The sequence below is a fragment of the Papio anubis genome, chromosome 1, assembly GCF_008728515.1.
Source record: "Papio anubis isolate 15944 chromosome 1, Panubis1.0, whole genome shotgun sequence".
In the NCBI taxonomy this organism is placed as follows: domain Eukaryota; kingdom Metazoa; phylum Chordata; class Mammalia; order Primates; family Cercopithecidae; genus Papio; species Papio anubis.
The window spans coordinates 181,678,605-181,703,695 of record NC_044976.1 but is presented as its reverse complement, the minus strand read 5'-3'; the positions used below and the strand labels follow the sequence as shown (position 1 = coordinate 181,703,695).

General features: G+C 46.3%; 2 protein-coding genes across 7 annotated transcripts in view; one reads left to right on the top strand and one right to left on the bottom strand.

Moving 5' to 3' along the window:
• The window catches only part of LHX4 (LIM homeobox 4), a 44,972-nt gene extending 32,045 nt beyond the window's left edge, over positions 1-12,927 (top strand). Inside the window, exons 3-6 of the mRNA XM_003893446.2 lie at positions 4,317-4,519; positions 9,270-9,424; positions 9,719-9,890; positions 12,064-12,927. Coding sequence (XP_003893495.1) covers positions 4,317-4,519; positions 9,270-9,424; positions 9,719-9,890; positions 12,064-12,458 — 925 coding nt within the window. The 3' untranslated portion in view covers positions 12,459-12,927. The remainder of the gene's footprint in view (positions 1-4,316; positions 4,520-9,269; positions 9,425-9,718; positions 9,891-12,063) is intronic.
• The window catches only part of ACBD6 (acyl-CoA binding domain containing 6), a 227,982-nt gene continuing 210,015 nt past the window's right edge, over positions 7,125-25,091 (bottom strand). The window contains exons 8-9 of one of the 6 annotated variants that reach the window (XR_002518610.2): positions 11,816-12,630; positions 7,125-8,082 (exon numbers count right to left, since the gene is read on the bottom strand). Coding sequence is in view for 5 of the 6 variants with exons in the window: in XM_021929959.2 (XP_021785651.1) it covers positions 12,533-12,630 (98 nt within the window). In the remaining variant the exon portion in view is untranslated. Of the gene's footprint in view, positions 12,631-13,000; positions 13,290-25,091 lie in introns of those variants that run through there. The other 5 variants (XM_021929959.2, XM_021929960.2, XM_021929962.2 and 2 more) reach the window with 5 other exon arrangements.

Here is a 25,091-nt window from a genome sequence, read left to right as displayed (position 1 = left end):
AGCAGAAGCTGGTGTGTTTCCAGATGGTTCTTCTAACCAAACTAATTTTTCACTGTTGACAAGCGAGCAAGGGTTGCACTGGACCGAAGGCTGAGGCTTGGCCATCTAGTGTTCCATGCAGAATGGTTTCCCATAAGCATTCCTTTTATTCACTATTCTGTCCTGGGTCTGCCTCAACCATGAGACAGGAGAGCCTCTGGTACTAGCTGCTGTAGCGGTGCCCTTCATCCAGGGCAGTTAAAGGAGTCTTGGACCTTTCTTTCTCTGGGATTCCTGCCCAGCACCTTCCTACAGAGATGACTTTAAAAGGAAAAAAAAAAAAAAAAAAAGGAAAAACACACCATCCCAAGAAGCCTGGCATTCCTGAATCCTCCTTCCCTGCCAGGTGCCTGTCACCTGTCTTCACTGCCTCCTTTTCCCTGTCATGCTCATCAGCTATGGCTTCTGTCCAAGAGGACGAAAATTTCCACTGCAGGCTGGTTTGAGGTCTTGATTTATGTAAGAATCTTGCACAGCACTGCTAATGTAAATTTCAGTTTTTTTCCCTCTAGGATAAACACTTACCAAAATACGCAACTTTTCTTTTTTGGTGGGAAGAGAGATGTCCTGTGATTTCTACCCATTTTCTGAGGCCTGTGGAAATAAACCTTTCTGTACTTAAAGTTCTACCAAAAATAGAATAAAGTTAATATCAAACTTTAAAAAAAGAAAAGAAAAGAGCTGCCGTTATGGAGAGCCAAGCCTCCCCTGACTACTCAGGCCCATGCTTTAAGAAGCAGTTTGTTCGTTCATTCATTTATTCATTCATTCATTCATTCATTCATTCATTCATTGGGTCTTTGTGGCTTGCCTACTATGTGCTGGGCAGGGATAAAAGAATTTCCAGTGGTGGTGGTTACAGGAGGAAAATAATATGAGCCATTAGCAAGTCCTTCCTTGCATTTTCTCTGTGGTTTTGGATCAGCTCCAGCCGCTCTCCCGGTTGGCCGGCGGGACTGGGCAGCAGGCTTTTCTGAAGGGTGAGGCCAGTGCTCTCGATGCCCCCGTGTGGGTGCCCAGTGGGCGGTATTAAGGGGTGCTGCCTGGAAAAGCCCTCGGGAGCCCTCTTCCTTGGCTGGAGTCCAGCCCTTCTCTCTTCACCCCCAGCGCCCTTCATGTTTGGTCCAGTTGGTTAGACAGCTGGTTCTCTGTGTAGCAGCCGGGTTCACAGTTTTACCTCGTGTGGGGCAGGGAATTCTAGCCATGACTGCCTGTTGCAGGACAAGTCATGTGACCTGCCAGGCCTTGGCCTTCTTACCTGTGACTCTGGCTATTCTAAGATCTGGGAATAGGCACAGTGTCTCCATCACAGGCACACTCTTGTAGGATGCCCTGTATTCTAGATCCACTGGCTCCGACTGGAGATGAGGTGGAGGGTGCCCTGCAGGGCTGGGCTGGGCTGGGGGAGCCTTGTGGGCCAAGGGGGTGCATGCGGCTCCCTCGGCGAGGGTCCCGCTGGCTGTGCTCCAGGGGAAAAGGTAATGAGGAGCCACTTCTACTTCCCTTTGGTATAAATCCCACAATCAGGAAAATTGCTTCAATTGCTAAAAAACGCTGGTGGGGAAGTCCATTTATTTTTCATTTTTCTTGTGCACTTGCCACCCTCATGCATGAATCACTGTCGGTATGCAGATTAAATTTATACCCCCGTTATCTTTCATGTCTCTAGTGCGCTGGTGTCAACTGGGCCTCTGGTGACTGAAAGCCCTGCCTGCTTTTTAGTGGGACAGTGTGGCCCCTGTGGAGGAGGCTGCTGAAGGCTCTTCCCTCTGTCCCAGGGTCTCCTCTCAGCCCTCCTCTCCTTGGGTCTCTGGTTAGGACACATTCTCCAGATTTGGGTGGTTTATTGGGAGGGTTTGCAACAAGCATGATGAAGGTCTTGTTTCATTTTAATTAATTTATTTAGAGACAGGGTCTCACTCTGTTGCCCAGGCTGGAAGGCAGTGGCATGATCTCGGCTCACTGTAGCCTCAACCTCACTGGGCTCGGGTGATCCTCCCGTCTAAGCCTTCCAGGTAGCTGGGACTACAGGTGCACACCAGCACACCTGGCTAATTTTTTGTATTTTTTGTAGAGGCAGGGATTCACCATGTTGCCCAGGCTGGGCTCAAGTGATCCTCCTGCCTCAGCCTCCCAAAGTGCTGGGCTTGCAGGCATGCTTTAAGAAGCACCGCATCTGGTGCCTTGTTTCATTTTAGTACCTGCTTTGCAAACTGGCCTGGATTGGATATCAAATATATAGGCCTTTTGAAAACACTCTCTAGTAACACGTGTGTAGGCTTCCTCTTTGTCTCACACACACACACACACACACACACACACGATCTAGGCGCCTGCCAGCCTTCCTCTTTGATCCAGGTGATGTGGTTACGTAGCAGTTGTGGAGGGCCTGGTTCTCACCTGTGTTCTGGGAGGTCCAGAACCGTCCAGAGCCGACTGTGTGCTTTGTTCTCCATCCTCACACTCGGCCATCTCCATGCACATCCTCTGCAAGTATGGTGCTTTATCTGCTGATTTATTTATTCAACAAATATTAACTCTACTTTCCTGGGTCCTGAATCCCTTTGAGAATCTGATAAAAGCCCAGGTCCCCTCCTGAGGCACAATTTTGAACAACTTAGCAGGTGGTTGACAGGCCTATCCTGACCCTCAGGTAGAGAACTCCTGCTCTAAAGGGGCCCCATCTCCCTGAAAACCAAGGAATTCAGAAGCCTGGGGTCCTCCCAAGTCACGTATCAGTCCCTCACACCCCAACACCCTTCTTATACCCATCTCAGAAGAGTGTCCCTGAAGTACGCTCTGGGTCTTTCGGGATTACCCACGCAGACTTAGAGAACCCCCACTTTTCTCTAGGATGCCGTGTCCCTGGTGGGGGGCATCTGAGGCTGCAGCTGGCCGTGCCTGTTCTGGGCCCCTGTAGCCCCCTCAGCAGGTATCATTACTGCATAAGAGACCCATCATTCTGCATTAATCTGGGATTCATCATGATAGCCATGACCATAATTAATTTATTTGGTATTAATGTGGATGAAATATGTACTGTCCTTTCAGGGGAAATCAGGCTGCCTATAAGCATTAGTTAAAAGGACCATTAAAATCAAACCTTCCCCAGATCCATTAGGCGAAGTCTTTCATCCTGAAGAAGATAAAGTTCTGCTGTGTGAAATGTCATGAATAATTAGGTTGATTGCTGTTTTAAACTCTGCCCTTGCTTCCCCAATGCCTCCCGCCTCCCTCCTGAAGCAGGGAAGGCTCACCTGCAGCCACGCACCCTCCTTCACTGTCCCCGTCGGCCCCCAAATTTCCCTTGTCTCCTGTGACTGCTGCTGCGCCTCCGTTGATCTCTGTGATCAGAATGGGGAAAGGGAGCGGAAACAACCCCGCTGGACTATACTTTCAGTGTGTCCGTTTCTCCTTCCTTCCCGGCCTTGGCAGGGGCCGGCCGCCTTGGTAGAAGCTGCCTTGGTGGCAGTGGGTGGCCTCCTCTTCAGTGTTGTTCTGGAAAGGTGCTGACCAAGGAGAAGTCTGAAGCGGCGTTTTCCAAACTGCAATCTGCAGACTCCTTGTCCCGAATGCTGCAGGGGCTGAAAGGTGCAGCTTTCTGGGCCCTTCCCAAACCACCATGCCCCAGGCTGTGCGTGCATAGGAAGGGGATGGAGGCAGGCTCAGAGGGCTTTGTGTGTGCAGAATGGAGGTGAGGGGAGAAATGGAGGCAAAGGAGAGAGAACAGCTGTTAGGAGAGCCTTGCTCTGCTGACAAAGTGCGTTTTCTCCGCAGCATGCTGTCCCCTGGCCAGGCAGGGCCTCCTCCCTGGGAGCGTGTGAGAAGGTGTTGCTGGGTGCTTTATACACACCCGCCTGTGGCACACACAGTTCCCTGTGAGGATGTCCTCTGGGATCAACCATAAGGGCGAGGAAGCCGGGAGGTGCAGGGGGAGACAGCCTGCTTTGAGGGACTTAGAAAGTCCACCTGGTGCGCCTGTGAATTGATGGGTGTTAATCGGACAGCCGGAACCCGGGGCATCAGCTTTGGAAAAGGTACCTGAGGGAGTCTTTAGTTCTCATCAGCCCCTTCTTTGGTGGTTGAAGAGTTCCAGGCACAAAGCAATGAAGCTAGATAGAGGCAGAGAGGACCAGACGGTAAGCTCTGGCTGGCTGGGGGGTGAGGCTCATGGAGTCCCAGAATGGTGGGGTAGGAGGGAGGCGGCTCCAGGAAGTTGGGGGAAGCCAGATGCCCCACTCCCTGTGTGCCCTAATCCTTTCCTGCTGCCCTGACAGGCGCTTCGGCACCAAATGCACAGCCTGCCAGCAGGGTATCCCCCCGACCCAGGTGGTCCGCAAGGCCCAGGACTTTGTCTACCACCTGCACTGCTTTGCTTGCATCATCTGCAACCGGCAGCTGGCCACGGGGGACGAGTTCTACCTCATGGAGGACGGGCGGCTGGTGTGCAAGGAAGACTATGAGACGGCCAAGCAGAACGGTAAGCAGCGTGGCGCCGCATGGTCCCCTCTCCAGGCCTTTGTTCGGGCCACACCCTCTGCCTGAGGTGCCCTTCTCATGGCATCCCACCTGCGCATCCCTCAGAGCCCTACTCATGCACCGCCACCTCTGAGAAGCATCCCAGATCTCCACACTGAGAGTTAATGCTGAACACCTCCCCGGCCGTTAGCACTTGCCGGCTGCATGGAAGTGCTCATCCAGCCGTGGTTCCTGAGAGCCTGCCTGTCTCCGTGGTAGGCTCAGAAGCAGCCAAGAACCTGGATGTTACCATGGTGGCGGCCTCCTCCCCTGGGTGGGGGCTGGGGTGCTGAGGGGCGGCTGGGAGCTTGGTCTGTATTGGACATGTGGGGCTGCCACTTAGTTTTGCACATCAGGGTGCACATGGACCTCTCAGCAGGCCCTGCCTCAAAGGCCGTCGGTGAGAGCCCAGCACTGGCCTCTGTACACTTCACACATCTTGTATTTCAGTTAATTGTGTTCTGTTCCCCTCTCAGACTGTGGGCTCCTCCAGGGCAGGGGCTCCTGGTGTTTCTGCAGCAAGTGCCCGGTGAGTGCCAAATGAAGAGGCAGGACGCATGCCAGATTCAGGGAGGCTCCATCTCAGCAATACAGCTCCCTCCACCCACTTCAATATAGCCCCCCTCTCGCTTCACCACAACTACTCCAGGGCTACTGCCCATGGTGGCAGCAGGAGCTCTGCATGGTGGAGGCTGAAGTCAGGTCCCTCATTTAGCAGCCACCCCTGGAAAGGCCTGGCTTGGCCTGGCAGCAGCAGCTCTCACCCTGCATGCCATGGTCTTGGGCAGCCCGGGGACTTTCTAGGATAGAGCCCAGAACAACACATTCCTCATGCTCCCCTCACAAGGCCGAGCTGGACACTTTTATTCCTGCAGCCCCACCTCTGGCCTCTCACTCCCAGATGCACCCACATGGCCGTGGGGTCAGGTCCAGGCTCTGAATTTGGGATTTGGCCAAACCCAACATGATAATCTCAGATGTGTGAACACACAAGACATCGAGTTCCTTGGCCTTTGACTAGAATTTTGATCAACTCAGGGTGTTACTGTGCAAAAATGACTCTTGTTGACAGCTCTGGGCTTGAGGAGAAAAAAATTTAGCAACAATTTTATGTATCTCCTTCTAGATCTTTTCTGGGCCCACACACATATGTTATACAGATCTGATCAATAATGGAGAAATTGGTTTTTTGTTCAATAAACATAGTATAAAATAAGGGGGTTGTGGTGGTGAGGAAGCAGAGGGGATTCATGAGGGTCCTTTAGGTGAGCCAGCTGGAGCTGGGCTTGGCTTTGGTCCACGGCAGGAGTGGGCAGGGCTTCCTGTCTCTTTGAGGACCTCCCCTTCCACCACCCCCACAGCTCTGGCCTTTCAGGGTGGACAGAGGCCTTTGACCTCCTTCCTCCAGAGACCTGGGGCCTCTGCAAACCCATCCCAAGGCTCTGTGCCTGTAGGTACTAATCTGCTCTTAAAACTCACTCCATGCTACTGCCTTGAAGTCAATTGTGATGTCACGGGAGATTAGGGCACTTTGTCAGGGATGAACCATCACAGCAGATGGACTCAGAGATACCAAGACACCTTTGGAAGTCTGGTGCCATTCATCAGAGATACTAAGATGGCATGACCTCCCCGGCCTGCAGCTGGTTCTCCTCATCAGAGGCCTCATTTGGACTCTGAGCACTCTCAGCTCAGCATCTCCTGATATTGTGGGTGGTTCAAGAGATGAGAGAAACAAATGTTGATTGGTCAGAATCTGGCTGGGGAGGTGGGAATGACATTGTGGTGTTCACAGTTTTATCGATGAATATTTGCACCACAGCAGACCTCTGCAGGACGGTGGGAAGATGCTGAACTTGCTGTCAGAAGCTGGCTGGGCATCCCCCCACACAGGGAGATCTCCTGGCAAGTTGTAGAACTGGCTGACCCTCGGTTTCTCAGCTGTCTATGGGGGATCATAGCATCTGCCACGTAGGGCTGTTTTCCTGAGGTTTAAATAGGATGAGGCTTGTGAAATGTGATGTGAAATGAGTGAGACCAACGTGGAAGAGAAGTGCAAACAGGGAGGCGAGGTGTGCTTGAGGTTTTAAAGCAGCTGAATGTTACACAGTATTTCTGACCTGTTCCCCAGGTCCCTCCCCCGACCCCACCTTGGCTGTCGGCAAGGCAGGGCTCCTCTGTCCTGGGCAATCGGTGATCCTTGGAGCAGCGGGGACTTCTGTCCACTGCAGAATGCCTGGCTGTCTTTTCAGGTTGTTTTAATTCCTCCTTGCTACTCTCAGCCCTCCTGCAGGCTTACAGTTCCCTCCCATTAGCTAAACAAAGGATCTCAGAGCAGTTACTTGCAGCTTAGTGTGAATGATTTTGTTCACTTGTGCTGTCTCCCTGGATATTTGCATTTTCAATATAATGAGGTTGCATTTTATGCCAGGGACAAGTTCTAGGAGACCCTGCATCATTCAAAACTAACATATTTTAAGACTAATTTTCCCATAGGAATTAATGTAGTGTGTGTGTGGTGGGGGTGGTATATTCTGAGAGCACATAAATCCATAACCAGTGAAGTGTATCTTTACTTTAATGCTACTTTTTATTTTCTCAGCATTATCTTGAATACCTTGCAGAACGCTCTCTCCTAAATTAACAGCCCAGGGTATCATGGGCTCCCTTGGCCTTCCTCATAGCGTTTTATCACATTTAACTTCCGTACCAAAGTTATTGATTTTTGGGTACATTTTTCAGCACGAGCACTGCCACTGCTACTTAATGAATACTTGGATGACATTGTTATAGGATATAAAAAAGATTTTAAATTATAATAACAGTGAATGTTAAAATAACAGCATATTAGTCCCCATCATCGCAAGAAGAAAGTCCTGTGCGTGAGTAGCAGGGCCGAACCAGCGGGCCACCAACCAGGATGACGGTCTATCCCAGCGGCGCTGCCATCTGGCTGTGGCGAAAAGAATTTAATTTCCCAGGCCAAGCTATTTTGAAATTAAGTGATTCTCAAGGAATTAAAACATTTTTGGTGATTGCATTATTTCACAGTTTTTAATATAAAGACTGTATACAAGTGCACTATTTCCCATTTGCATAATTCAAAGTTGCATCAGACACTCCCGTGTAGACTATAAATATGCACAGAAGGGACTGACTCCTCAGAATTAAAAGGAAGGCATTTTGGAGGTTCCCCTTTGTCTTTTGGAATGACTCTCTAAGTAGTATCATCTCTGCGGCAGGGGCTTCAGGGAGGGAGTTGGGCCACAGCAGTTCTGGGATGACAGTGGCCACGTAAGAGAATAAAACAGCCCACGGAGAAGGGAAGGCACGGGTGTGTCCCCCTCACTGTGTGCACGCATGTCCTGGCCGCACAGCTGCTTCATTCCTCTAGTGCCTCCCAAGACCAGGGCAGGCTGTGTTGCCCTCTGGGCTTCCAAGGGGGAGGTGAGTTACTGGTCCAAGTCACTCACTCAGCAAGAACATTGAAGCCAGGTCTGCTGACTCCAGGGAGAGCCTTGTACACTGTGAGGACCGAATGCATATAAAGTCCTTAGTCAACACCAGCACATGGTAGGTGCTAACACATGTTGGCTATTATTGTTTCTAAGAGAGGGTTTTCTTAAAAGAAAGGAGAAAAGACAGAGAGGAAGTCAGGAATGGCACAGAGACACTTTCAGGGGCACACAGGGGAGCAAGCACAGGGAGCAGAGCTGCCCGGGCCAGCTGCTGACTTTATTCTTTGTGTCCTCCAGGGGCACTGTGGAGAAAAGGGCAGTAAGCCTTAGTGCTGGGAGAAGAAACAAACCTTTCCGCTCATCTGTGCTTCTGAACACACCCATGTGCCTCTCTCTCTACCTTACTTTGAATGCAACAAACCAGACTTTAAGAGGAACTTTAGCTTGTTCACTCAAAATCTGTAGAGGACTTTGTGTTGATCAATGTGTTGCCCAGAACATTCCTTAGACTAGTTTTTTCAAAAAATTTTGACTACGATCCACGGTAAAACTCATTTGACATTTCATCTCACTACATACATTCATACAATAAAAACTAAAGGTTAATGAAATGATCTTGCCATTCCATTCCATTCTCTTCATCTGATTTCCTCTTTTAGTTTTGGTCCACTAAGTTGACTTTACAGCCCACGAGTGGGTTCTGACCCATAGCTTAGAAACCTGCTTAGATACTATTGGGTGTGCAAGCTCACCCCTGGCTGTGAGCCCAGCAACGCCAGGGCCAAGGTGACATGGCTGTGGGGAAATGGGAGACCCCCATGAGAGAGAGAGGAAGGTGTTTGGGGCGGCTTGAAACACAGACTTCAGCCTGGCTATTCACCTTCACAGCTCTGGCAAGAACTCACGAGGATGTGCGAGCAGAGTGGTTGTCATGACAGGGACATGTGTGGAACTGGTGCATTCATTCAGTCTGATGAGACTTCTACGCAGCTGGGCTGGCAGGGGAGGGGAGGAGCAGGGAGCTGAGCAGAGAAAGGACTGCGGTCCTTACTTTCCAGTGGCTTGGGAAGGCCTGTGGTGCAGAAGCCGGTGCCATGAGATTGGGGACCTCTCCACTCTGATGTCCCCTGTGCCTCGCACTGCCCTGCCTACAGCAGGCAGGCTTAGGTGCAGAAAGGATGGAAGGAGGGTGGGGGAGGAGGCGCAGCTGCTGCAGATAGGCCGAAGCCAGTAAGCAGTGGTTTTTCCTTGCAGATGACTCAGAGGCCGGAGCTAAGCGGCCCCGGACCACCATCACAGCCAAGCAGCTGGAGACATTAAAGAATGCGTACAAGAACTCCCCCAAGCCTGCCCGGCACGTGAGGGAGCAGCTGTCCTCAGAGACAGGCCTGGACATGAGGGTCGTACAGGTGAGATGCCAGCACTCCTGTGCCCTCCGGGGATCCCAGGCCCGGGATGGGATGGAAGGTGTCCTGAGTGACATCAGTTCACTGGTAGTTGGGCTCAGGGCCTGACCCCAGGGCTTTTGCCAGAACTGAAGAGTTCTGAGGCCCACCTGGGGAGAGGGGGTGGGGCTCACGGCACTCCCGGACCTGCGCTCCATTCAGGCTTCAATCTGCTTCCAGCCGCCTGCCTTGGGGGTCCCGGAGGCTTTGGGTTCGTGGTGGACGCCCCTGAGTGTGTCCCTTGTGCTTGTGTGGCAGGTTTGGTTTCAGAACAGAAGGGCCAAAGAGAAACGCCTGAAGAAGGATGCAGGGCGGCACCGCTGGGGGCAGTTCTATAAGAGCGTCAAGAGAAGCCGGGGCGGCAGCAAGCAGGAGAAGGAGAGCTCTGCAGAGGACTGTGGGGTTAGTGACAGTGAGCTGAGCTTCCGAGGTGAGCAGGGCTGGAGGGGCCTGGCCAGGGCCTTAGGAAAGTCCCCTGGGAATCTGTAATCCCTGGCACTCAGGAGGGATCTTTCTTGAGGCCTTGGCAACTGCCTCCCAAACACAGGCTTTTCCTTAAGACTTGCAGTGAAGGGTGGGGGAAATGGTAGTGGCCCTTTACCATGGGACAGGAGTAGGAAACAAGATTGCTGAGGTCTGGAAGCTGGGATGGGCCAGGCCTCGTCCTGTGGCCCCAAGGCCTCCCCTCCCCTCCTGCTGACTGGGGCCTCCTTCATCAGTCCACACAGCTATGAACAGAGGACCGGGTCCCAGCCTTGTGCCCCTAGCCCCTCTCCCATCTTTGTCCCCTTTGCTGGGACACTGGCCTACTCCGATGGTCCCCTAGAACCACCCCTTCCTCCAGTCATGGTGGTGGAGAGGACATGCTCTGCAGGCCCTTTTTCCTGGGAAATCAGTGTTGTGAGTGCATGTGAGATGGGGAACTGGCTTCACTTCCGAACTCCCTTCCCCCACCACTCACTTCATTCTGTCCCCTGCACACAAGCTTTGCAGCATGCGCTATATTCAAATTCGTGCATCAGCAAAATCGCAAATTACTGCATGTTGTGAATCCTCAGGTTGTTTGCAAAGAATCACAACTGTTCTCAGTTACTGAGTTCCCAAATGTGGAAGGTCTTCTGCGGAGGGGAGAAAGGAAGAGTACTCCACTGGCAATCAGAGACCTGGTTTCCAGTGCGGCTCTGTCAAATCGATTCACTTCTCTTGAGCCCCAGTATTCCCATGGGGAATACCCCATCTTTGCCCCTCTCACTGCGTTGTGGGGATCAATGAACACAACCGACTATAGATGGGCTTGGGGAAAGCCTGGCACATCTGTATACCTGGAAGGCATGATTGTTTCCACAAGGAGCCTGCGGCTCCCGCAGAGGGCCCTGGTCATGTGGGATGACAGGTAAAGGCAAAAGGCTAACTCAAGGCCATTTGACAGTGGAGTGGAGCCTTCATCTTCCTGTTCCCTTTAAAGAGCATGAGCTCCCCTCACCATGTTTTTTCTAAGGGGAATGGGGGGCAGGCCTCAGAAGGGATGGGGTGTTGAAGTCTAGTCTGGGGAGGCCTTATTTAGGGATTGGTGCATAGGAAATAGAAAAAGAAGTTTGTGGGACAGAGGATGGAACAAGTTGCCTGCCAGGACCACGATGCCCTGGGGGGACTGTAGTTCAGCCCAGAGGTCAGCTGAGCCCTAGAGGGCAGCCTCCTCTCAGAATACAGGGGCTGTGGGGCCTTGGGGACCGCTCATGGGACTAATGCTCACCTTCTAGGCTTCTTGGCAGGATTAGGAAAGTCACTTAATCTCATCTGCGCTGTTGAAGTCAACACCTAGAACATACTGGATGGTTAAGCTCATTTCTGTTGGATGCAGGTGGGTCCCTGGGCTGACCTATCATTGGTCTCTCTGGGAATAATTACCCAAAGACTAAAACTGTTCACCTCTGTTGGAGAGATGAATTCTTTCAAGTGGCAAAGATTCCATTAGATTCCTTTAATGAAATTCTTCAAGAAACAAGAAGGTTCATTTGCCTTAATCAAGTCAATTCCTTGTCCCCAGTGAAGAGTTTATTGAATACAGACAGAAACCAAGTCCTCTGATATTGAACCTCTCTTCCAGATAGACCAGAGGATTTTGTACAGATGTCTAAGAGTGGTCCTCAGCTTCCCTGACCATATGGGCCTGCTTGCTTCCCAACCAACTAAACCAAGCCCTTTCTCAGCTTGAAAGCTTTCAGGGTAAATCTTGTCAGTATGTAGTTTCCATTTGTGATGTGGAGACATCTGACCCACCCAGTCTTAGGCATTCATCCTCCTCAGTGTAGCCAGAGTATTAGTACACGAGCCACAAGGGACCAGCGAGCTCACCAAACATTTGACCATCCTTCTGGGACCTGGGAATTTAGTCTTTGCAGGTGTTTCTTGTTTTTCTCCTTGGCCTGGGTTGGCCTCTGGATGTCAGGCTGCCACATTGGTGTGTCTGACCCATGCTTGGCTGCAAGGCAGCTGCCGTCCTTGGGTGTCTTTCTTGGTCACATGTATTCCTAGGTTGTGAAGAGCAGGGGACCATCAGAGTCCTGGCGGCTGACAATAAATCTCCGTTCTTTTGTCCACAGAGGATCAAATTCTCTCAGAACTTGGCCACACCAATAGGATTTATGGCAACGTGGGGGACGTTACAGGCGGACAGTTAATGAATGGGAGCTTCTCCATGGACGGGACAGGACAATCCTATCAGGACTTGAGGGATGGGAGCCCCTATGGAATCCCCCAGTCTCCATCCTCCATATCGTCCCTGCCATCCCACGCTCCTTTGCTCAATGGGCTGGATTACACGGTGGACAGTAATTTGGGCATCATTGCGCATGCAGGGCAGGGAGTAAGCCAGACGCTGAGAGCCATGGCTGGGGGACCCACCTCTGACATCTCCACAGGAAGCAGTGTAGGCTATCCCGACTTTCCAACTAGCCCAGCCTCTTGGCTCGATGAAATGGATCATCCTCCTTTTTAAACTTCTCTCCTCCCCACCCTACCTGCCATCCTGGCTTGAGAGAATATCTTCAAGGATCAAAAGAGACTTACCTTTTAAGGATCGAAAGTACGCCAATGTGAATTTCCATTATTTTCAATGGAAGTCCTCCACTGATTCCTAGAAGGCTGTGAGACCACAGGGCATTGTTTTCCTGGGGAAGCAGTGGGAGAGCAGCCTCATCTCAGAACACAGCACAGGGGGTAATGGCCTAGAGCTCTAGGGACACTGGCTTGTTGGGTCTCTCCCCTCCTGTTCTGCTTAGGGGCTTGGCTGCTCAGTGCTTTGGTAGCACAAGGTGACTGTGATAGGCCCCCTTGGGCTTTGGGAACTTTGCTCCAACTGGTGTGTCTCATGCAATGCCTCCCAAAATACTGCTCTCATGAGAACTGAGATTCCTGAGGTAGAGGCCTCACAGCCCTTGAGTAAAATAAAAGTGATTTCTGGACCACCCATATTGAACCCTATATTTCAAAATGAAAAGATCAGTTATTAAAGGTTAGTGAACACTTTGATGGCCACAGTTTGATATTAAAAATATGCCTCCTCCTTTTTTTTTTTTTTTGTTTGCTCTAAAGATATTCTTTCCTACAAACCAGAGAATATGAGTTTGTTTTGGTTTTTAAGTCCCATCTATATAATTGACTCTGATAGCAAGAGGTGGTTTTCATTGCAGGTGACTGAGGCTGAGCTGAGTAGCCCTGGATCACTGCTGCAGACTGCCTGATGAGTCCCCTTGGTGCAGTGTGCCTTCTTCAATTCCTTGTATCATTTATTCCACAAGACAGGCTGTGGGCCACAGAATGAGCAAAACTAAAATGTGGGGAGAACAGAATGACAATCAGTGAACAGTTATAGACACATTTGGATTCCAAACCTGCAGTCTGTTCGACCATATCGGCTGATGCCAGTCTTCCAGAGTTCCCCATCCCTTGTAGGGTGAAATATTTGGAGTCTGTTTTGAAGGAGTTGGTTTAGATGAGCTTGCAAGTCTACCCCTCTGCCCCCTTAATAATGAAAGCTTTCTCTGCTGTCCTAGCTGACTCAATTGGAGGACAGTTTTGGTCATTTCCAGGAACCAGCAATTTTTTTTTGGCCTACCTTGTTTGGGAAGAATAATTTAGGGAGCAGCCCTAAAACTGTCCAACGGGTTCTAAGTGGTCCTTGGGCTGCATCTCTCTGGATTGCTGGCTGGTCACCTGCCATGCCTTGGGCTGCAGTCCCATGGTCAGAAAGCCAGAGCTCTCTGGCCAGTGGTGGTGCAGGGACTCCCTGTTGTGCAGGTTTGCAGTAGCACATCACTAGGCCTGAGGCCAGGGCAAGGCCAACCGCCGCTTTACGAGTTGCCACTCCTGTGACAGACTGCACTGCTGTGGGAAACGCTGTCCTGAATGGTGCTGTAGCTCCCACCCACCTTGTGCACCCATCTGCCATCAGGAAGCTCTCCATGTGCAAACTGGAATTTAGCCAGCTGGAATGTATTGCCGTCCCTCTGGGAAGCTGTGGTTTGCTTCTTCTGGCCTCCCATTCTCTTAAATGAGATCAGCAGAGTAGGAAAGGGTGAGAAGGCATTGCCTTTCTATCACATGAAGTGATGGGGCCAGAGACCCTAAGGACCCTTCCTTCTAAGAATGGTTGGTCACCTTTTGAGAACTGCAAAGATTTAGGCAAGTCATAGGCAGACTAAAGGAAGAATACACAGTTCCTCTTGGGCTGCTGCATCTTTTGAAAGCCCCTTTCCAGGACTAAACTAAATTCAATTAAGCTTCTTTAAAACAGTAAATTCCGGGATCAGCCTTCAGGCCACCTCTTCTCTGACCAATTTTATGGTGTACCCTTGTTTTTTGGTAGTGCTGCAGTGGTCATGATTTTTGCTTGAGGAGTCTGCAAACATAGACACTTCTCTTGAGGTTCCATGTTTATGGATGATGGTGTGTTAAGCCTTGCCAGTTCTGTGCTATTGGGAATTCTCCAATCGTGAACATTGGGGTGGGTAGGAAGACATAAATGCCATGTGAGGAAAGGAATATGCAGTCGTCTTTTTGGAGGATGGCTGCTTAAAGTACACATGAGAAAAGGCTCTGCAGGGCAATGAACCAGTTGAAAAGCTGCCCACCCAGATCACTGTTGCAAGTTGACTATTTGGTTTAGCAACTCATGGGATTTCAGAGGCCCTTGATGTTTTTGGTGAGTATAGTGTGGGGGAGAGCAGGCTCTTTAAGGGGGGGGGCATCCTCCTCTGTGTAGCACTGTTTAAGATCACTGTAAGTGACCAGTTTTTGTTTCTGTAAGTTAATCATACTAATTCCCAGTTCAGTAGTGGAAGTAGAGGCCTTCTTCTTCATTATACTAACATAATAAATCTCTTGAGGAACTCAATGAACAGTTGACGAGGTCAATAGTTCTTTGGCGTCAGTACGGCTGGGTAGCTGGAAAACCCCTTAAGAGCACTGGTCTGAAAACCAGGAGAGCTTTGTTTTCCAGAGCCACCTCCCCAGAAAGCAGCAAACATTGCTGCCTGTTTAGAAGCACAGCCACAGTAGGTCTAAGATTTTAATGGATCTTCCTGCAGGTGGGGTTAGCATTATGGATGGGCTGGTGCCACTAATGAGCCATTGCAAGACAAGACTCTTCTGGGGTTTGGAAATGGAGAAGAGCTGAGCTTTAGCTTCTGTTAGAGGCACTCCTCTATTGCCTGGAAGCCTATTATGGGGTATAAGGTGCTACATGATAGCTGTTTCCCCCCTTGCTAAAATGACATGGATGAATTTTACAAATGAAATGAGACCTTCTAGAGGCTATCATTATCTGCAGTGCTTGCCTGGCCAACTTTAGAGTAGGAAGCTCTTGAATCCAGGAGCAAATTAGTTAAAACCCCAAGTTCCAGTGGTAACTGGTATAAGCAAAATGGAAACTGAGGGGCTATGGAGGAATATCTGTTTGTTGGAACGTAATGAAACCATGGAGGAAATACCAGATTTAAAGGCTAAGAAGTTGGCCCGATGGGTAAATCAGTGTTGGGAGTCAGGTTCTTGGCCCTTCAAGGACTTGCTGTGCAACCTCAGGCAAATTCCTGTCAGTCTTTGTGCTTTCTCTTTCTTGTCTCATCTGACAGTTATGAATATAATGTAAAACAAAGATCAACTATCATATTGCTAACATTGTTCCTGCAAATGAGTACTGTGAAACATCAGGGAAAGAGGAAAAAATTAAGACACAAGAAAAGCATTTGGCAGTGTCCTTAAACTTTTGGGGGGCCAGTATAAAACATGAAACCTAGTAAGATAATTGGGCCATTAGATCTTCATCATTAAGCTCACTTTGCAAGGAAGTGTAAGAAATCTGTAAAACAAAAGACATTTCTATCTCTGAAGCTCAAGCTGGTGATTTCCAACTGCCTCTTTACAGGAGGGGGCTCAAGGCTTCTGACGAGCAAAGGCTGTGTGTTGTATGACAGCCCACTCTCTGCACCTCCACTCCCACATGCCACGACTGACAACTTGGTTATAACCATGAGAATAATTACCATACCTCCCCAGCCAGCAGGGTCTGGAAGGCCTGAGGAGGCTCATTTTTAAACATTGCACTTTAAAAATTGGAAGCTGTGAGATGAAGAAAAATTCAATTAAGCGGAAATGAGTTTTGTTTTATTGCCTGCTGCTGAAGGGCTCTGGGCATGCTGAAAGCTAAATAAAAAGCACATCACTGGCTCTCTCTTTCTTGGATTGGTCAATTGGCCCTTTTTGCAGTAGTTACTCCAACTGCTCTAAACACAGTGAGTGACTGGAGCCAAAAAGAGAGAGCTCAGCAAAGTCATCCCATCCACACTCTGCTTGGTAGGACCACACTAAAAGCACAGTTTCATGCTGCTAGCTCTGGTGAGGAGACAGCTGCAGGTTTGGGAGGTGCACCAAGCAATCCTTTGCTTAGGGAGGCAGAGCACAGGTGAACAGAGGAAGGACAGCCCCACTCTTATCTGTTGCCCACCGAGAGGCAAGAATCACACCAACTTTCCCACTTGAGGACTGTGTTCGGCCAAACAAGCAGGTTCAGGGCTGCGGGATTCCAGAAGTTGCTCTGAGCTTGCAATCAGACCTCAAACCCCAGATCCCTCAGCTCTGGATCGCTGCCCTCATCCTTCACAATGTAAATTTTGTACAGTTAAAAAGAAATGAAGTCTTGTTTCCTGGAAAAAAAAAAAAAAAAGAAAAAAAAAAGAAAAAAAAAGGACCCACCCATCCTTATTTATTGCCATGTGACTTTGGAAAACAGAAGCTGGTGCGTTTGTTTGTATATGCCTCCTGTGTGTTGGCATGAGATGTGTATGGTAAAATTATGTAAAATAAATATGGAAATTCTTTAGATGCTGATGTGTCTTGCTTTTCATTTGGTTTGCTGGAAGCTTTTTCTCTTGACGTAAATAGAATAAAAACTGAAACCAAATACACAACTCTGAATGCCAGAACTAGAACCACTCAATAAAGGATTGATTAGAGGGAGTTCCCTGGTTTTTCTAATAGTCATTACCTGGGCACAATCCTCTGCCCCTAGACTTAGGCAATGAGCAGTACAAATGTTGACCATATAACTTGTAGTTCCTGTTTGTTCAGTGGCATTTTATTTTTAATTTGAGACAGAGTCTTGCTCTGTTGCCCAGGCTGGAGTGCAGTGGTGGGATTTATAGCTCACTGCAGCCTGAAACTCCTGGGTTCAAGTGATTTTCGTGCCTCAGCCTCCAGAGTAGGTGGGATTATAGGCATGTGCCACCATGCCCGGCTAATTTTTTGTGTTTTTAGTAGAGATGGGGTTTTGCCATGTTGGCCAGGCTGGTGTCGAACTCCTGACCTCAAGTGATCCGCCCACCTGGGCCTCCCAAAGTGCTGGAATTACAGGTGTGAGCCACTGTGCCCAGTCTGTCCAGTAGCATTTTAAAAGTCCTTCACATGCATACACTTTTTCTTTCTAGAGAAAGTATATGCAAGTGTTTATATTTATAGAGGGACAGAAACACCTCATCAGAGTCATCAGGGCTCCTGGACAAACATTTTCTAGGAGAATCTCCATTTCGGTTTTTTTCTCTTCAGGAGGCTTCATTAGTGTGCAGACCCTAAGTTTAGCTGGACTGGAAAAAGCAACAGACTTTTTCATTACATTAAAAAAAAAAAGTCATAGCATTTCTTTACAGCTGGGATTCCACTGTGGAAAAACTACAGTGCGCTTCTTTTCCCCATTAGTCATTAGTTTTGTTTGGCTGCAGACAAGATCCAAAGCAGCGGCATTGTCCAATATGGTAGCTACTAGCCACACGTGGCTATTTAAATTTAAATTAGTATTAAATAAAACTAAAAGTTTAGTCCCTTACACTACACACATTTTAGGTGCTCAATAGTTACTGTATTTGGACAACACTGATATAAAACAGTTCTATCATTGCAGATGGCTCTATTGGACGGTGCTGACAGAGTCTCATTAGGGAGAGTGGGCAAGGAAATCTCATTCATCACGTTTAGCTACTAGTTATCCTGGAATACTTGGTGAAATATTCTGACTCCTTAGACAGTGGCAGTGCCAACTTCTCTGCCATCTTACTGTGTGTGTGGCATTTCCCACTCCCCCTTTGTTTTTTCTCCTTTCCTGGACAGAGAAAACTTGAAAACAAAACAAAACAAAAAGCATTACAAAGAACAATTTACTTAGGTACAAAGCAGGAGGTTGGGCTCCGGACCTCTGAGTTCTCTAATGCTGCCACCGGGTTGTTGGGACTTAACCTAAGTTCTAGAATTGCTTTGTGCCCTAAAGTCTACCCACTTAAACCGGAAAGTTAGTACCTCCCAGGCAGAATGCCCAGTGAGATTCTTGGAGGGATTAAAGGTCTTTTAGTGGAGACCCAAAGCTCTGCTATCAAGGAGAGTCATGATCCTTTGCCAAAATCATCTCCCATGGTAAGTGCTTTATTAGGCTGAGAAAGGCAAGAGATCTTACTGGGTTATATATCAAGAAAGGGTGGAGAAGATGAGAAGTTCAAATGGGAGTGAAGATATTGGTAGGGGAATACAGAAGGTGCTGTACATAAGGTCTTTTTTTCTTCACTAGCCCAGTCTCAGGTGGTGGTTAGGGAAATTCACAATGTGGCTAGGAAAGGCTCTGTTGCTACTAAACTTGGTTACTCATTCCTGAGGCACTGGTAATGGGCATGAGAATTTTGGCTAGTTTATGCAGTATATACCATGTTTTTGGGTAGCCTAACTTGTCTTCCATTCTCAGCCCCTCATCACCAGCCTATGTTGCATCTTTGTTTTCAATATACTATCAACTGGTTTGAGTATAGCAGGTTTATTGGACCGCTTTCACTTTATCCTGTAGTGTACACAGCTTCCACCACAATGCTAACCTAGTAATAACTTTTCGGGATTATAAAATGTGTGCAGCTTACAAAGGAGAGAAGATCTGGTCCCCCCAACAACCCCCTTATTTTGATTGGGTCACTGGAGACCGGCTCCTGAGCAGTCTGATTTTCTTTTTTTTCTTTCTGACAGTGGTTTTCCAAAAAGACAGCTGCTTAAAGAATAAAGGAAAGATATCACTAGCCAGAAAGAAGTAAGCAAGACTCACTCAGGAGTACAAATGGAAGCTCTGCAGTCAGTGTTCTATTGCTTTCCTGTCCTTTCCCCTTGGGCCCAGGATTCTACTCAACTAAAATCACAAAAGGAAAAAAAGAAATGAAAGGCAAATCAGTGTGTTGCACATTTTAACCGATGGCTAAACTGGAAGTAACATCTTGAGAGGTGATCCTCAATGTATCTGTATGTATTTCCTTAGATTTGATATGTGAGACACAGTTTAAAAATTGTCCTTTACAGTCTGAAAGCGTGTCCTTTGCCACACTTGCTTAGAAGAATGGTATTTCATTTTTATCATTCAGAATTCCTGGTGCCTTTCTTCATAAAGTCCCTTTGCCTGGCTGTGCAGGGAGCACTCATCAAGCTCAGTATGGATGATTATTTGGCTCATGACTGCCACAGGGAAGTAAATAGTTCAGTCACTACTGTGGAGAAGTACTGAGTTAGAAGGGAGAAAAAAAAAATCGATGTTTATAAAATGGGGCCAGATCATTAGGAAAAGGGAAATTTTATTATCATCCTTCTAAAAGGAGTAATAAAAATAAACCATCCAAAACTATTAAATAAAGTTCTTTTAAATGATCAGCTCCTGCCCGGGGAGAGTATATCACATCCTTTCAGAGAAAGCAGGCATGGGCTTTTGCATGTAACATCTGTCTCTTTCCATCTTTTAATTCATTTTCGTCTGTCATTTTTGCCATTGTGATTTCAGGATTTTCCTTTAGAACCCTTTCTTTTTGGTGATTTTTCCATTGGCCATCTCCAAAAACACAAAAATTGAATTTAGGTATTACACACAAACTGGTATGTTATTCTGTAACTAAATTGGGCAAGTTACAGGGTGTCCCTGAACTGGTCAGAGCTCACAAGGCTCAGAGAGGCTGAGCTGCCTCTAGAATTGTAGGAGAGGCTTTTAAAAAAAATTTAATGATTTATCTTTCTATTGCTTGCCAACCCTGGACCAGGATCTCCTGCTGGTTGGGAGGGGTTGGGGATTTGGGAAAGGCTGGGAATTACTTTCTGAAAGATAAAATATAGACCCAAAAAAAGTGGTCTTGGCACATACTTGGAGTTGGAAACAAGCAGTTAAAAAAAAGCGAGACCATTAAAATGGTAAACAGATTTCAACAGATGGCTTCTGCACAGCAATGGAGAGCCCAGGCAAGGACTTTGGGGTTAAATCTCATATTTTAGTCACCTGGGACTAGTTTATTATTTCAGAAAAACAAACATCCATAAAGTTGACAGCTCCCTCCCCTACTCTGAAGTGGAATCCTTGAAGGGTGCCTCCTCACTGGCCAGCTGCCTGCAGATAGTGACCCAGGGAATTGAAAGTCACTTTTTCGACACCTGTCAACTGCAGGGCTTAAAGCTGGAGAAATACAATAACCAAGAAACTATATTACTGGTGGGCCAGAACTTCTATACTCAGTATGCGTGTGCTGGCTTTAAAAAAAATCATTTTAACATTTAATGCTCCTCAATTAAAGTGATTCCCTGGAGTGGATGCCAAGCTTCATTTAGAATGCGCATTAACCACTTTCTGTATCGGTAGTTAAAGGCACTGAGGGATTTAAACAGCAATCCACAAGTCTGTTCAGTCAAGGTTTGGTGGAATAAAGCAGATTATAAACAATAATATGTGTCTTTCTATTTTTTTTTTTTTTTTGGAAGGGTTCCAAACTCACAAACGGAGCTAAAGTGCTATAAACATATCCAGGACTAAGCTTTGGGCTCCACAAATGTACTCCATGAAAGCCATGGGCACAGGGAGTGCCACTTTTTATCTTGTATGTGTGCATGAGCATGTACTTTAAAGGAGCCTTTTATTACACAAAGTGTCCATCAACTGAACTTACCTTCTAAATATTAAAATGGAAACCGGGATTGCTACACAAGTGAGAGGAAAAATAAATCCTCCTGTAGTGCCGATGATGAATTTGTGGCTGCTGCTTAGCATAGTCCATTGGAAGTCACCTGTCGACTCCTTAATGCCCTCACAGTCCCACATGTTCAGCCACTGCATCCAGCAGCATTAGGTTCAAATGGTGACTTTCCCACCTCTGAGAGAAACCCACCCTGATTGCCTAGAGCTCCACCATGAGACAAGTGCATGCTGTCGGGCAGCTCCTCCCCTGGTTTTCTCACCTGGTTTTTAACTTCGGTGTTCTATTGTTTAGGAATAAAATCAGCAAAAGATTCTGTCATGCATAGAAACCGGTCTGTAACTTGTGAACACTCTGACCTGGTTTTTAGGACCAGGAATACAAAGGAAGGAACAGTGTGCCCAGAAGTGATTCCAGTACATACATCCCATAAGACAGTGAAAAATGTGAAATAATTACCAGTGAAAAATGTGAAATAATTACATTTGTTTTATAATTGTGCTAAGAAAAAGTGATACAACAAAACACACGAAAGAAAATCTTGAAGAATTCAAGTATAAAAGCAAAATATAGGTCATGTATCCCCAATCTCAAAATCGAAATCATAAATGCTCTCAAACCCAAAACTACATGTCAAAGGAAATTCTCATTGAAGCATTTTGGATTTTGGTCTTTTGGATTAGGGATGTTCAACTGGTATGTATATAACGCAAACATTTCAAAATTAAAAAATAAAAACACCAAAAAACCCAGAAATCAAGCATTTTGGATAAGGAATAGTCTCCCTGGACTAAGAAATAAGCCGTGAATTCCCAATAACTATACGTGATTCATGCGAAGTGATCCATACGAAAATCATGACAGGAATATTTCAAGGACAAGTGAATAAAGATTAGGTTAAATAGCTTTACCTGTTCAGTCCTCTAGAGTAACACCAATTAATGCATATTTGAAAACTGACGATACTCAGTACATAATAAACACTGGCTGACACGCATAAGAAGGAAGCATATTTTTTCTTGAGTCTGATAATCACTATACTTTAATCCAACATCTCTCTGGTGAAGAAACTGTGAATGATTACTAAAGTAATTAAAGATACTCAAGGTAAAGTTCCAATAATAATAACAACTTTTCAAATCACATAATTATGAAAGACGGTATTAAGTTTTTTTTTTTGTTTGGTTTTGTTTTTTTTTTTTTTGAGACGGAGTCTCACTGTGCTCCCAGGCTGGAGTGCAGTGGCATGATCTCGGCTCACTGCAAGCTCCGCCTCCCGGGTTCACGCCATTCTCCCGCCTCAGCCTCCCAAGTAGCTGAGACTATAGGCGCCCGCCACCACGCCTGGCTAGTTTTTTGTATTTTTAGTAGAGACGGGGTTTCACCATGTTAGCCAGGATAGTCTCGATCTCCTGACCTCGTGATCCACCCGCCTAGGCCTCCCAAAGTGCTGGGATTACAGGCGTGAGCCACCGCGCCCGGCCTTTTTTTTTTTTTTTTTAAGAGACGGAGTCTTACTCTGTTATCCAGGCTGGAGTGCAGTGGCGCGATCTTGGCTCATTGTGACCTCCGCCTCCCGAGTTCAAGTGATTCTCCTGCCTTAGCTTCCCAAGTAGCTGGGACTACAGGCATGTGCCATCACGCCCAGCTAGTTTTTGTATTTTCTGGTAGAGATGGGGTTTCACTATATGTTGGTCAGGCTGGCCTCAAGCTCCCGATCTCAGGTGATCCACCTGCCTCAGCCTCCCAAAGTGCTGGAATTACAGGCATGAGCCACCGAGCCTGGCCAACATTAAGGTCTTTATGGTATAAAACGAAAGCTCAATGTGTATATACAAAATCCACCAAGAGGCCTGATAATGCACCTTTGCATATGGCTGGTTTTGTTTTTGCTTTTGCTTATCCTGATAACATAGTTCTGAGGAACTTTTGGACTTGATAGGAAAGGCTTGGATAATCACCCTGATTTTGAATAAGTAAGATCATGTGCCCAAGCATGGTAGCTCTTGCCTGTAATCCCAGCACTTTGGGAGGTCGAGCCAGGCAGATCATCTAAGACCAGGAGTTCTAGATCAGCCTGGGCAATATAGGGAGACTGTCTCTACAAAAGAAAAAAAGAAATTAGTTGAGCCTCGTGGTATGCACCTGTGGTCCCAGCTACTTGGGAAGCTGCGGTGGGAGGACTGCTTGAGCCAGGGAAGTCAAGGCTGCAGTGAGCTATAATGGTGCCACTGCACTCCAGCCTGGATGACAAGAGTGAGACCCTGACTCAAAAATACGAAAAAACCCAAAAAACGGTGTAACTGTGTTATTTCATTGAAGCTAAGATATAACTAATTGTAAGAAACATAAGTTTATGTATCACTAAGAAAAAAATGCTGGCAATTGAACTACAATATGTCATTGTTTATAAAAGCCATCCAATTCTGGATATGTTTAAATGTGAACTGCACTCCAGCCAGGGTGACAGAGTGAGACCTTGTCTCAAAAAAAAAAGTGAAAATAGGTGCATCTCAGAACTGATCAAATATAATATTGTAACTATGATGAAAACATTTGACTCAAATCACCTTAGGAACTGGGATTTGAAATTCACTCATAAATATTTAAACTCAATATTTTCATTACTAAATTGTAGCTGATGTGTTACATACTTATTCTATGATAAATATTTATTTATGAAGGGGAATTTTTAAGGGCTTGAAGTTTGATAAAAGCTTTCATGTTCAACTGAAGCATATATTTGTCTGGACGCTAAACTCTTCTGCAACCCAAGCTCAGCTCTGCTACAGTCACACACATTATTCATTAATCTCAGAGATGCTGTAGTGTACATGGAATAATAACCCATAGCCAAGTAGTTAAATCTGGCAGGAAGCTAAGAAATACCTATTTAATAGAAAGGTTCACTGGATTATAGCAACCTTTTAGCTGGAAAATGCTGAAACATTAAGAAAAGATATACTAGATACAATTCCAGATATTATACTTTGGTTGTTACCCTTCTACCTGACAAGAATAAGAGATAATATGTGGCCAATTGGCTGACTTCTTATATCTTTATTAGAAACATAGTTGTAATAGGTTTAAAAGATTTAGTTAGTTTCTGATTGGTAATTCACTACTTTCTATGAGACTTTTCAAGATATCTCATGTAGTATCTTGAGATATCATATAATTAATTCTAAATATACATAATACTGAGAAAAGGGAAGGCCATGGGCCTAGAACAGTGTTTTAAGGCACAGGGAGATGATCTATAGATTATTATATGATAGCAAGGTTCCTGAAAATTCAGATACTCATGAATAAAGAACAGAGATTTTGGAAATTGGCTTTAGAATGTATTTGAAAATGTTAAGTTGATGGCTGTTTTTAGTGACAGTTTTGAATATAAATTTGAAACTTTTAAAATAAAATAAAAGATAAGTTATTTTTTTTTTTGCTTAAAAAAAAATCTATAAAATAAAATATTATTTTATTTGCTTAAAAACAAATCTATACAGTTTCAGATGTGCAAAACAGGTAATAAAAAACTTGTCTAAGAAATACCAAGTTTGAATTGCAAAAGAGAGATGAAAAAAGCAGTTCCTTAATAGCTTCTTGCTCAAATACCCTGTAAATTAAAAATGAATAAATGGTTTTTGATTTGCTAATGTCTTAAAAATGCACAAAGTAATATCAATTAAAAACTGCATGCATCATCCTGGTGACTTCACTATAACTAATATATGTTTCTTAAAACACATTCAATTAGTGTGGAATGTGAAAGACGTAAGCTAAACAGCAGGTTGCAGTGTAGCTAGGATTGTGGTGAAAGAACAGACAATGAAGAGAATGCTCTACTAGAATTACAGCATTTCAGTATGTACTAATATGCATATCACTTCCACAAATTAAATTATTTCAAAAATGAATCATTTTGGTGAATGATTTTGGTTTATATCTCAGAAAATAAGAAGTTAAGATAGAAAAATCACAAAATAAACAGCACTAATATGCCTCATTTCTGTTATAGAGGGGCTTGTTCCAAAGAACAGGTTAGCTCACGGTAATGAAAATCTTCTTCACCATTGAGAACTATACTAAGAAAGTTTATTACTCATCAT